This window comes from Petaurus breviceps, unplaced genomic scaffold, assembly GCF_028583685.1.
Source record: "Petaurus breviceps papuanus isolate PSGF00001 unplaced genomic scaffold, PetGlider_PUasm1.0 189, whole genome shotgun sequence".
NCBI lineage: Eukaryota > Metazoa > Chordata > Mammalia > Diprotodontia > Petauridae > Petaurus > Petaurus breviceps.
The window spans coordinates 14,152,971-14,167,112 of NW_027185809.1; the positions used below are offsets into that span (position 1 = coordinate 14,152,971).

The window sequence follows — 14,142 nt, forward strand, 5'->3', positions numbered from 1 at the left end:
TTGGAGAGTTTTAAGTTGCCCATGATCACACAACAGGGAAGTTGCCAGAGGCAGGATATGACCCTTTTGTCTCCCGATTCCATCCAGCACTTTTAACTGATGAGTTAACAAAAGTCATTTCCAGAGAAGTGTCCAGAAAATATCCTGTTGAATCCTCATATCAAGAATGGTTGTAACTTCAGGTGAGCGAGGCATTGACATGTGACCTTACAGCCTCAGTGTCCTCCCTAACCCAGGTATCCAGGTGTGAGGATGATGAAAAGCAGGGATTCAATACAATCTTTCCATAAAGGATAAGATCAGTATTGATCAGATGCAAATACATTCTATCATCACAGAAATGACACTTTGTTATAACAAGGCTGTCCAGAAAAGACCTGCAGACAACAGCAGGATAATCTAAATATCTTCTATAAGATCATCTGAAATGGAGAGACAGCAAGCAAGATAGAAAAAAACTTTGATGATGCATTAAGTAATAATTTCAAATAATGGAGACTTTGAAATGTTAGCGAAGAATAGCAATGGCTTGACCACCTTGACATTCAACAATATTGGTTTTGGTGAAAATATTGCTTACCCTTTTGGAGGCAGAACTCCAAAAAGCAATGGGATCTGCAAATAGCGGCCAAACCCTACAGCAGTTTTATGTAAACAGCATACTGAGGTTTCCTTGTCACAAATGGACCATATTCATGAACCAGCATTGTCTGAAAAATGAAGCACAACTCTTTATATTAATAGGGATGGGAATCTGATAGGACCGTTTCCATGCAATAGGTATTAGTCTTCCTTAAAAGGCAATAAGGTTAGGTTTGATTGGCCCCTGCTTACAATTATCTAGCTTATCATAAAAGGTCCTGGCCAAGTGGAGAGTTGGGTTACCTCCAAAGTTGGCAGCTGAAGACCTTGAATCACCATACCTTTCTCTACTGACCAGATGCGATTCCCCATGAGATGAGGGCAGCAAACAGAGAATCTAAGTGCTGGTGTATCCTTGTTGCATATCCCAGCTGTGGAAGGGCAAAGTAACCTTTCTGTTCATTGTTCAAGATTTGTTAGTGTCTCATTGTGTCCAAACATGAATTCTGGTGTTAGACCTATTCTAAGTGGGTCTCTTCTGGATTATGGGAATCCTATTCCTACCTAAATGCAAACAGATTTCCCTCTGTTGATGATCTCCAATTTATCCTATGTTTAGCTCATCTACATACAGCTGTTTGCATGTTGTCTCCCCCATTAGACTGAGCTCCTTGACAGTAAGGAGCGTCTCTGCTTTTCTTCGCACTCCAGCATTTAGCACAGTTTCTGGCCTAAGCACCTAAGGTGCTTAATAAATATTTATTGACTATTTCTCTCGGACCTCCAAAATTACCCCACAATTTCACCTTGGTTACTGTCCTCAGATATGTATGCTGTATCATCCTCCAGGACTAACACTTTGAGAGACTTATAATTGTGTCAACAACATTGATATTGTAACTTCTACCATTGCATATGGAAATCCCTCTATTTTTCATGAGTTGATAGAATTTAATTTAAAAATTCACCTGGCAGTCAGCTTTCTGGAGAGGTAACACTATGAACATAGTTAAGCTGGGCCTCAAACAACATACATAATCCAATATCAAAGAAAGTCCTGGGGGGGGGGGGGCGGCTAGGTGGCACAGTGAATAGAGCACTAGCCCTGGAGTCAGGAGGACCTGAGTTAAAATTTGGCCTCAGACACTTAACACACACAAACACACACACAAAACTAGCCATGTGACCTTGGGCAAGTCACTTAACCCCAACTGCCCTCCAAAAAGCAAAAAAAAAAAGCCCTGGCAAGTTGGTAAAACTTACTAGGTTTTATACTCCATTGGCAAAACATTGCAGAAACCAGGGTTCACCCATTCACCATGAGGGGCATGTGAGTAGAACATTACCCAAAAGCCATCCCTCTTTTCCAATCAAAGGACAAAATAGTTTACTTGGGAAATCACATATTTTCTTATGATATTTTATCACAATTATTAAATACATATTAATTCATTGTAAAATATGGCAGCATTCAGTAAACATTTTGTTAAACTGTTCGAAGGGAGTAAGGAATTTTAAGCCCCTCCCCCTCTCCATAGGTAAGATATGTGTGTGTACATGTATGTGTGTGTATACACACACATATCTTTCCCTGATATAGCAACATTCCCACTCATGGCTTTCACCAACACCTATCCATTTCCCCCCAAAAGTCCCCTAATTGCCTCTTCACAGAATATTTCCCAAGGATATTCCATATACATACACAAAAGCTAACTCCTCAGGGTCATTGGTCCAAGGATTTCCTGCAGGATATCCTGTTCTTAACAGGCTGAGATCAAGGAACTTGGCAATAGCGAGGCTTTTCTCCAATCCTTCACTCCCCATTATTCTCAGGAGAAACCCTCACAGTCCAAGATAGGAGTCAAGTAGAAGGTCTGATAAGAGTCTTAATGAGGTGATTTAAAGGGAGAAGCTTTAAATTGGAAATATTTGATGAATATTATTGCTAAGTCAGGGCAAAGGAAAGGGTAGTGGGGATTACATGGGTAATTTCTCTGCATAGAAACTGAAGGTTGAATGAGAGGAAAGGGGCTTGCCCAGATCAAAACCTATTTTAAAGGTCACTTTTACCTCTGCTTCCTCTCACCCACCCCTCAGAAGATGCTCTGAATTTCTTAGAATAGTTGGAAACCATGGCAGTGTGAAGAACAAAAACAAAATATTACTGTTACCATCTTCAGTTAGGGTGGGGACCCTTTGGCTCAGGACTGAGCTATGCAAGTGAAGACCTCTTTCTGTGTGTACAGCTAGAAGTCATCATAAGTTATTTGCACAGATGCTTCTGTGTAAAATCTTTTTTTCCATTAAAAAAATCAAGTATCTGTGGTTTCCAGATGTAGCCTTCTGCATAGAGATAGATAATGTATTTAGCACTCACTGCCATTAAGCTCAGCCCTACCAATAATTTCTCCTTGATGGACAAACAGAAGCATTTATGAAATAGAATATTTGGTTTGACCAACTCTGAGGAAAGGTGGTTTGGAGAAAGAGTTCAACATTAAACAGTTTGAACCCGGTCCCAAGTGTTTTTGCCTATGTAAACTACTCTTTTCTCCCAATGTCTACAGTGTCCAACCTGGTCAGCCCAGGAATTACTGGGTTTGGTTTGGTTTCCCCTAAAGTAACAGCTAATCCTTACAAAGTGCTTCATCTAAGGTCAAAAAGTCACTAAAGGAAAATTAGTTTCTGTAGGAACTTCCTTCCCATAGTGATTCTACAAGTTTTGTCTATTGAAGAATGAGGGTTAAGAGGGAAGAGGCAGGGATCCACAATCAGGATTTGAACTGCATCAGCACCATCTCCGTGAATTTATGGCAAGAGAAGGAGAAAGTGTAATTCTGACCAAATCATCTCAGGTCCCTAGAAGGAGTAGGTCCTGCTGTTGTGGCCATTAGACCATAGATGGTTCCCTCTCAAGTCCTCGGTGAGGAAACTCTTGCTGGCAAATAAAGTGGGAGAAGCCAGGCCACCTCAAGTCAGCTTCCCACAGATTCCCGTACTTCCTCCTCTCAGAAGTGTTCATCAAGGGACTGATTTGGATCTTTGTCCTGACAGGGCTGCTCATCTGGGATTTTCTGCAAGACCAAAGAAATATGTCACATGGAAGATAGTCAGGACATCAACAGTTCATTGGGCATTTACCCCACAGCAGTGAGTACACAGCAGCTCTACAGAGGGAATGAAAGAACCCAGTTGAGTCCAGTGCCCCAATGGATGCTTCTATAACAAAGGCACATCTGTACTGCATCACATTCTCTTTCTCTCCTTCCCTCCTTCCCCCTCACCCTCTCTCCCTCTTTCCTTCCCATTCTTCCCCCTCTCTCTTCCTCCTGAATTACCTCTCCTCTCCTTCCCTCTCTCCTTTTCTCCTTCCCTCTTTTCATGTCTCTTTCTCTGTCTTTGTCACTCTCTCCCTGTCGTGATCTGTCTCTCCCCTCTCCTCTCTTTCCTCTCTCCTCTCCTCTTCTCTCTCTCTCCCCTCCCCCCCCCTCTCTCTTACACACACACACACACACACACACACACACACACACACACACACACGGTTCATCCTGTTGCAATGGCCATCACTAATCAGTCAGTGGTAGGAGTCTTTTGTATATCTCAAGGCCTGGGGGAAAGGAGCAGGGGGGAGGACTGAAGGGATAGTAGAGTAGTTCTCCCCATTTAAAAATTCCATGGTTTGCCTTTGCTATAGGTATCACACTCTTTAGCTTCCATGGTTATTCCTGTGCAACCCGGTTTATCTTGTCTGTCCAAACAGTCTTCCCAGGGTATGGCCTCTGTACATATTACAGTTTCTTGGAGCCACAGTGAATCAGAGGGGCCCCAAAGGTGGAAGAGCAGCCCTGAAAAGGACTCAGAAAGTCATCACACCCAGGTGCTAACCTCCCTGAACATATACATGCAAAGATACATATGAAGTAAAGGTATCTCTAAGATATAGTCAAGGTAACCTTAGAGGGAAGACCTACAGAAAGTGAGTTTGATCTCAGCTCTGGCACCTGTGAAGCCCAGCAAGTCACGTGACCCCTCCCTGCCTTAGCTTCCTCATCCATAAGAGGGGTTGTCTAAGAACCGCAAAGATCGATCAATCAAACATTTATTAGGCACTGACTTCCTAAATACTAGGCACTGTGCTCTACAGTGTTCTTACAACTCCAAGCAATGATTATCATATGACTCTCACGGCAAATTCTTTCTGCTGAAATGAGCGCCATGTTATCCCCACTCCCGCCAAATGTAAGCTCCCTGAGGACATTGACTGCCTCATTTTTAAAAAATGTGTTTTCCCAGTGCCAATGCCACTGGCACATGCAAACATTTAAGAAACGCTTGTCAGTTGGCCAAGTTTAGGTCTTAGGTTTAGGTTCTAAGGATTAGACTGATAATGACATCTGAGGACACCACCTCTCCTCCTCCCTTCATGCTGCCACCTGCCTCCCCCTCCCCACCAACAGATGAAAGATAAAATAATAATAATCATGGCAATGATAGTATTTGTATACTGCTTTAAGTTTTACAAAGTACTTTACAGACAGTATCTCATTCGATACTCACAGCAACCCAGGGAGGTAGGTGTTATTATTATACCTATTTTACAGAGTAGAAAACTGAAGCAGACAGGTGAAGTGACAGGCCCAAGGCCAAACAGCTAGTAAGTCTATGAGGATTAGCTGGAACTCAGATCGTCCTGATTCTAGGTCCAATGATCATCACTGAAGGCCAACAGGGATGTACTGGTTTTAACATTTGCCTTCAGAATTCTAAAAAACAATCCCCTTTTTAATTGTCCTAGACATTGTATTGCACCTTTTCTTAATTTGGTTCCAGCAGATTTTAAGAAATGGGCATAATTTCTTACTAGATCAAACTAATCAATTTATTTCCACTTCTACTTCCAATTTGCTTCTTGCTTTGCTAATATGTCCCTTTAATAATTTAATAGGTCCCTGTCAATTCTAATCCTACCTTACCTGTCACAGTCACAGTAAATTTTTCCCCATATCATTCATCCATCAGCCCAAGCATTACACTCTCAAATGCTACCAAATGGTAGGAGAGTTCTGGGTTCCAGGCTTCCTTGATGATGATACAAACCAAGCTTTTATTTTTATATGACAGCTAGTGAGAAGGGCCATGAGACTGGGGCCTTCTTAGCACACTCCGTAACAATAGCTACACATCATTTGGTGGTAAGTTGGGTCAAAGCCTGAGAAAAGGAAGAATTTTGTCATTCATTCCTTTGTGGGAAGGAAGCTGGGGAAGGCCCAGGTGAGAGCATCAGGAGAAGAACAAGGGCTTTCCAATTAAGCACTGGCAATGGATTGCTACTGTCTGAACTGTCCCTGCCTCCAGACTCTGAAATCATTCTCTTTCAAAACACAAGCAAAATCATTCATTTAATAGTCTAAGATATGCTGGTTTTTCCCATTGCCTCTATCTCCTAGGTAAGAACACAAGGATCAGGACTAACCATGATATAATATAGAGATTCACATACTCACATTGTTAGTTAGTGCATTTGCATTTTGCCTCCGAAGATCTGCCTTAATGAACACTGAACAGAGACAAGAAGAGATATATAAAATCATTAAGTGAGCTATTATCACGGACAAGCACAGAAGGCATTTTCTCCACAAATAAAGGAAATATGGCAGTGGAAAGAATACTGGACTTGGAGTCAAAGGATGTTGCAGGTCTAATGTCACCTGTGACACTAGCTTTTTGACCATGGGGAAGTCATTTAAGCTCTGAATTCTTAATGAGAAAGGTCTGAGCTTGAATCCTGCTTCGGACACCAACTAGCTGTGGGACCCTAGGCAAGTGATTTTAACCTCTCTAAGCTTGAGTTTCCTCATCTGTAAAATGAGGGGTTTGGACACTTGAAGGTCCTTCCCAGCTCTAAATCTATAAGGCTGTAAGATACAGAAAATATCTGTAGGGGTTACCTCAAAGGGTTGTTGTGAGGATCATATGAAATCTTCTTATGCTGTAATATAACATATAGCACTTCATAAATCTCTATGCTCTGCATAAATGCCTGTTACTATGGCACCCAAACTCCAGCAGAGGAAGGTTAGCTATCAACAGCATGCTTGGTAAGCCTTCAGAGCCAATAAACTTGACAAAAGGGAGGTCATTTTCTGCAGATTATGTACTCTTCACCCAGATTTGATTGGCTGAATCTTCTAGTGATCCCAACTAGCTGGCAGCCTTGCCTTCTACCTTCATGCCAAAGGACTGTTAGCCCTGGGCATTTGGTCAACCCTTCTTACTAGTTAGGGCAGCTAGGTGAACAGTGGATATAGCACCTGGCCTGAAATCAGGAAGCCCTGAGTTCAAATCCAGCCTCAGACACTTACTAGCTGTAGGACTGTGGACAAGTCACTTAACCCAGTTTGCCTCAGTTTTCTCATCTGTAAAAATGAGCTAGAGAAGGAAATAGCAAAACCATTCCATGCCAAGAAAACCCCAAATGGGGTCATGAAGAGTCAGACACAAGTGAAAAATTACTGAACAACAGCAATAACTTACTAGTTATGAGAGTCCCTAAGGCAAGAAAGGCACACAGAAAGACATTTCCAGCCAGTGTTCCAAAGTGTTCAATGAGCTGGCCCTGGCTGATGGTGAAAATGATCCCAAATATCTGGAGATGAAAAAAGAAAGTTTGGGGGGGGGTGGGGAAACAAACCACAAAACAAACAAACAAACAACAAAATCAAGTCTCTATGTCTGATCAACATGCAGCTGCTAGCAAAAAAAAGAACGGCGAATGGGACATACCTGAGCAGACACGTTAAGGAGACCTGAGGACATTCCTTCTGATTCTGGGTATGTCAGTTCCACAGCAAACTCAAACCCTAGTGGGAGGTACCCCGTCATGAAAAACCTAAAGACAATATCACAGGAACAGCTGATGAGGGCAGAGTACATAGAATTCTCTCCTCTTCCTTTCCCTTCCCACTCTCTTTCTTCTACTTCCTGTCCAAAAAGCACACTGCTTTCTCTGTTCCATCTTCCTCATTCCAAGTGAGCAGGTGTTTGTTGGCATCAAGTCATCCCTATAGAGCATAGGAGGCCAAAACCCCTAATCATAACACAGACAGGGAATAAGGAACTGACTTCAAATACTCAGCTAACCCTTAAAATTTAGAAAGAACTTCTGATGCAGGTCATCAAGGAAGGATCAATGTTTACAAAAGTGCCAGGATGCCTCATGTACCTAGCTGGGGCTGTACCAAGAGAATTTGAGGGATTTATGTATTTGGATCAGAAAAATTATATATTTTCACCAAATTCTAATTGTAGGTAAGCAGTCCCTTCAATCTTTTAAAACATTACTCTAAGAGGGCCTTTACCAGATTGCTGAAGGGTCCACCACACACACACACACACACACACACACACACACACACACACACACACAAAATTAGAACCCCTGACTTAGCTCTATAACTGAGAGACTTTGTTTAATAGAAGTTGCTCAAGGGGCGGCCAGGTAGCACAGTGAGTAAGAGCACCGGCTCCAGTGTCAGGATGACCTGGGGATCAAATCCAGGCTCAGATACTCAGCATCACACCCAGAAATAACTGGCCGTGTAACCTTGAGCAAGTTACTTAACCCCGATTGCTTATAAAAAAAAAAAAAAGTTGCTCAACTTGTCAGTTCTAATAAATTTTGGTCACTGGGGGAAAACATCACTGTGGCAGAGGTTAGAAAGCATATACAATGCCTGAGCTCTCGATTAACATGTGTGACACAGAAAAACTTAGGCCAGCAACCCAAGCCAAGAACCTCAGGATTACTGTTTCCTATTTCCCAGGAATTTCACATTTTCCCCCAGGAATGGCCCCTGCACTATCCCCCAGGAATAGCAGGACTAGGTGCCTGGAGCACTGTTGTTTTTCATCCTTTGTTTTTGAGGAGGACCTACGACATCACGAGGTGATATCTTGAATTGAACGTGAATTGGGTTTAAGTGAAGCGGAGTTGCACAAAGTCATCAGCCTCTCTCTCTCTTCCAGAAACATCAGAATTTAGTGGCAAGAAATAAGTCACGACAAATGGCTATGTCTCAGGATGCAGTGGATGACCTTGGCATCTTTGATGTCTGACCAAACTCTAAGCATTGCACAGTGCCTGCTTCACCTACCTTCGTGGCCATTGGAAAAAAATGTTTTCATCTGCCCATTCCACAGGGAGAAGTCTTCACATGCTTGGGGTAAACATCCCCTTAATTCACTGACACGTTTGAGGCCTGTCAGTTACCCTGGTTTAGACAAACAGTTGTGCCAACATGTGGCCTCTGCACAGGCTGCAGCTTCTTGGAGCCTGTGAATCGGGGAGGGGGCGGGCACCAAAGGTGGAAGAGCATCCCTGAAAAGGTCTCAGAAAGCCTTCACATCTGAACATATGTGCAGGTAAATAAGATACATACAAATATACATAAGAAGTAACAGTATCTATAAGATACATGCAAAGTAGACAATACAAGGTAACCTTAGAGGAAAGGCCTACAGAAAGTGGGTTTGAATCTCAACTTTGGCACCTGTGAAACCCAGCAATTCCCTTGATCCCTCTCTGTCTTAGCTCCTCATCTACTCATCTATAAATAAGCGGGACTGGACTAAGAATCTCAAAGGTCAATCAACCAAGCATTTATCAGGCACTAACTGCTTACAGAACAGACCAGGGAAGGAGTGGTGGGGCAAAGGGAGAATTCCCTGGGATGAGCAAAGACCAGACAAAACAGTGTTTTCTATTCTCTCTCAGTAGTGATTTCTACAAAATAATTCTGAGGGATTTCTAAATATAGCATGTAAACATGGAATAGAACCCTAGTAAAGGACCCAAAAACTCATAAGGCTCCAAGAAGAACTCTGAAAAGGAAGTATCCTAATATTCACTCTATCCCAGCAAAGTGACAGGGACCTGAAGACCCAAGGCCCCTTGACTTGTGCTACCCATTCAAGCAGAACAAAGGGCCCATTTGCAAAGGTCATCATATAGGTCGCTTGGTCCACATTACAAATTGGAGAAGCCAGGAAGGAACAGGTATTGCTTCCTAGGATGCCAGTGTAGTGAAGGATAAGGGAACATCACCTGCCAATTAAAATATATTAGCTGTAACTTACCCCAGCATGCCTGCAGTGAGGAACACAACCCATAGGTGTCCAAGGCCCAAGGTCACAGTAAACACCACCATGCCCACCAGGGCCATGGAATAAACCACCACTGTTGTCTGTCTGGAAGCAGAAGGCAAGAGAGTCAGTAGGAAGTTCCACATTTTTCTAGCTGAGTACTCATCAGACCTGTACCTTATGAAGCATATTTAACATATACATATTTGATGTAGCTCCTAGCTCAAGGATTTCTTTCCCCATAGTGGCAAACAACTTAATAATTGGGGAGAGGAAAGCCTCCTTACACCAAGACCTTCCCATTTTCTTGTTTCAAGAAGAAAGGGAATTTGTAGCCCTACACTGAATTCTAGGTGGGAAGAAGGTAAATGGGAGCATCAATGACATTCTAAAAATACAAATGTAAGGAAGAAGTGTCTCAGAAAAAAAGAATTCTCGACATAATTATAACTAGCATTTCTATAGTGCTTTAAGGTGGTTTGCAAAGTGCTTTACAGATATTATCTCCTATGATCCTCACTTGAACCATGGGAAGTAAGTGGTATTATTATCCCCATTTTATAGATGAGAAAACTAAGGCAGATAAAAGTTTAGTGACTTGCCTAGGGTCACACAGATGATAAGCTTTGATTTGAATTCAGATGTTCCTGACTCTAGCTTCAGATTTCCTTGGCTGCAGGAATAAGACTCGGGGGCTACACAGTAGATTTCCAGAGGCAGCCCAATTTCATTGCTGAGACTTGTCCTTATTATACTAGCTAGTCAGGAAAAGGGAGCAGCTACATGGCATAGTGGATGGAGTGCCAGATCTGGAGTCAGGAAGATTCATCTCCCTGAATTCAAATATGGCCTTAGATACTTACTAGCTATATGATCCTGGGCAAGTCACTTAACCCTGTTTGCCTCAGTTTTCTCATCTGTGAAAGGAGCTGGATAAGGAAGTGGCAAACCACTTCAGTGTCTTTGCAAAGAAAACCACAAATGGAGCTCATGAATAGTTGGATATGACTGAAAACAACCTAACAACAACAAAGTCAAGAAAGGGAAGGGTAGGGGAATCTGGACCTGTATTTCATCAATATGAGGAGCTTGTAGCATGGAAATTCCCTCCACTAATTCTGATTGACAATTAATTACTCATTTAAAGTCTTAGAAAATTGTCTGGGGATAATGAAAGGTTAACTGACTTCACTAGAGTAGAGTTCCATTAGAAATGAGTTCTCCATTGACTTCACTCCATTAGTATTTGTCAAAGCTGGACCTTGAACCCAAATCTTCTTGATCCCAAAGCCATCTCCTATTCACTGCACTACACTATACTGACCTTTCAGTTTCTTTAATGATATTTAATATGTTAACCATGCCTTACAAATCATAGAATGCTTTCATGTAAATTGTTTCCTGGGAACCTCACCACAATCCTATCAAATACAAAAGGCAGATTCGATTGTCCCAATTTTACAAATGAGGAAGCTGATGCCAAGTAGTTGACAGTTACATAGCGATTGTTGGTTAGGAGATGATAGAGCCAAGGCCTCTGGCTTCCATGCCAGTCCAACAATGCATACAACACTGTCTCTCCTTGTCCTGTCCTACAGAGAAGCAACAAAGCATTTTTGATTTGACAGCCAGAAATCATTCCATACCCCAGTGCAACCCATCCCAGTGTCCATTGTTAAATGACAGCAGCACACGTTGGTATTATAGAAGCAAGGATATCATGGGAGACTGTGTGGTAAAGCAGGAAGCACAATGACTCTCAGGTCAGAGGACCTTGGTTCAAATCTCAGTTTTCAACTTATTATGGGACACTGGGCAAATTACACACTAGCGTTGGCATCGATTTCCTGATTGGAAAAATTAGAGTTGAATTGAATGATCTTCTCTAAGGCCTCTTCTAGTATCAGATCCTATGATTATGACAATCTTGTCTCTACTGTCTTGATTTTGACCAGAAGCCACGTGCAAATACTGTGTGATAACACTGCTTTTGGTTCTTCTTCTGTCATCTGAGGCTACTTCCTGTTACAGCTTTGCATAGTCTGAGCAAACTGAAATTTGTCTTCCTTAATCTGATCTTCTTCTTTCAGGCAATCTAGCCAGCTGCTCAAAAGAGGCTTTACTTTCCTAACTCCAAAACTAAAGAAACCCCTGCAAAAATCCTCACCTTCTCTACAACTGAAGGGGTACCCGGGATCTGGGTCAATTTGTGAAACCAATTTGTAAAACCAGTCTGTGCAGTTGTAACTACAATTTGTATTGTAAAATTGTAATCTGTGAAATCCCTTTCCCAACCTCGGGCTCTGCCCCTTCCCTCTATCTGCACTAGGCCTAGGCCACACCTTGTGACTCCTATGTTCTTACTTAATCTCTTCATGTCTCCTCAAGCCTGGACCAAATACTCCTTCGTCCTTGCCTCATGTCTCCTCCTGTCTGGCCCAAATCTCATCTAAACTATCTGCACTAAAGTCACAAGTTTCTCTTGGTCAGCTTTTATCTATGCACTGAGGTCCCTTCCGTCCAGTCAGCCCTGACAATGGCAGCCCTACCCTTTAAAAGTAAAAGCATGGACCCCTCTCACTCGCAGGTCCCCTAAGGACTCTTGCCCACTGTAAAGGCATAAAAATTAACTTTCTCAACTCTAAGTCCAAGCAAGGCTGAGCTGAATTCTTTCCAGTCGCCATTGCAGGTTTCCTGGTCTTGGATAAGATCAGGGTTTCTGCTGAACCTATTGGGATTCTGTCCCTCATCACAACCTTTCCCCTTCATCTATATCTCAAGGAAAAAAATATCACAAATTCACACCTTTGCTCTAAGGTGTGATATTTAGACAATGAAAACATCAAATTTGTGTATTATTCTAACTCAAGTATTCTAACTGTCTCCAAAGACTTAAGAATGAGGCCTATTCAGAGGGTAAAGGAGAATTGCAAAATGAGTTGAAGCAAGCTATGACATATAACGAATGAGGAATTCAAAAGAAGAATAGAAGTAAAAGATATATTCATTAACCATGTGATAAGAAGAGGAACTGATCATGTGGCAAGGACTTATTTGTGAACAGCCCAATTACAATATCAGGAGGAAGAAAACTTCAACAGATTAGGCAGACATCCTATTTTGAAAGTAGGGAAAGTATAAAGGGAATAACAGTAATAACTATTATTATATAGCTATGTAATAATAATGATGATGATAGTTATATTCATATAGCCTTACTATGTGCTGGGTACTGTGCTAAGTACTTTATGATTATTATCTCATTTGTCCTCACAATAACCCCGGGAGGTAGGCGCTATTATTATTTACATTTTACAGATGAGGAAACTGAGGCAAACTGAGGTTAAATGGCTTGCTCAGGGTCACACAGCTGGTAAATATCTGAGGCCAAATTTGAACTCAGGTCTTCCTGACTCCAGACCCAGCACTTTATCCACTGCACCACCTAGCTGCTTCTAATATGCCTGAATCCATGAGATCACAGATCTGTTTGAATATTCAAATATCCCTGATACCCCTTCCTCTAATTGGTCAGCTCCTCCCCAAACCTCCATTTTAAAGAAAGTGCCCAGGCCAGCCATGTTCACTACTTTCTTCCTCTCTAGACTCCATTTCTGACTCTCTGAACCTTCTTTCTCCACCATGGTCCAACAGCTCCGTTCAGCTTCCTTATAGGGATTGTCTTCCCTCATTAGAATGTGAGCTCAGAGGGTGTAATGGGAATGCAAATTTGGAAGATCTTCCCTGCCCCTAGGCTAAAGTGCACCTGAAGCCTGGGGTGGGAGGCTTGTTTTTCAGTAGATACTTCTTGATTGGCCAGTGAGTCAATAAGGTTGTTACATTCTCTGAGCCAGGAGAAGGCTATATAAGCCCTGATGTGTAGCTTTGTTTTGGGACTCACTTTGAGAAGTGTTCTGTGATTTGATCTGAATTCTGGGAAGCCGTTGTAGAGAGTCCTCCGGCTTTGAAAAAACCCAGATGTTGAAACCCAGATGTTGACTGGGTATGGATGTAATGGTTGGACAGTTTGGAAATCTGTCTACTTGATCTGTCTCTCTTGATAATTCTGCCTGTATGCTTTGAAGTTCGGGGTGCTGACCTTTTTCCCCTGAACAAGGTAAACGATATATGTCTGACTGATTAAAGTAAGCTTGTTAACCCATTTTGAGTTGCTTTCCTTTAACAAAGGAGATCCAAGAACCTGTATGAGCAGCAAACCCTGAGGACGCGCTTGGGGTGCTTGCTGCTACAGAGGGGCCAGGTGGCTCAGCAAGTCGGGATGACCTGGGGATCAAATCCGGGCTCAGATACTTAGCACCACACTCAGAAATAATTGGCTGTGTAACCATGAGCAAGTTACTTAACCCCGATTGCTTAAAAAAAAAAAAAAAGAATGTGAGCTCAGGGTGGCTA

The 14,142-nt window shown here is 42.2% G+C and overlaps 1 protein-coding gene and 1 long non-coding RNA gene across 2 annotated transcripts in view; one reads left to right on the forward strand and one right to left on the reverse strand.

Annotated features, from left to right (window-relative positions):
• Positions 1–1,519: 1,519 nt before the first annotated feature.
• On the forward strand, positions 1,520–2,280 carry LOC138164266 (uncharacterized). The gene is made up of 2 exons (XR_011169020.1): positions 1,520–2,131; positions 2,183–2,280. It is a non-coding gene; the product is annotated as an uncharacterized lncRNA (long non-coding RNA).
• FLVCR2 (FLVCR choline and putative heme transporter 2) overlaps positions 1,832–14,142 on the reverse strand; it is a 78,026-nt gene continuing 65,715 nt past the window's right edge. Inside the window, exons 6-10 of the mRNA XM_069091932.1 lie at positions 9,724–9,834; positions 7,372–7,477; positions 7,123–7,234; positions 6,093–6,145; positions 1,832–3,659 (exon numbers count right to left, since the gene is read on the reverse strand). Coding sequence (XP_068948033.1) covers positions 3,594–3,659; positions 6,093–6,145; positions 7,123–7,234; positions 7,372–7,477; positions 9,724–9,834 — 448 coding nt within the window. The 3' untranslated portion in view covers positions 1,832–3,593. The remainder of the gene's footprint in view (positions 3,660–6,092; positions 6,146–7,122; positions 7,235–7,371; positions 7,478–9,723; positions 9,835–14,142) is intronic.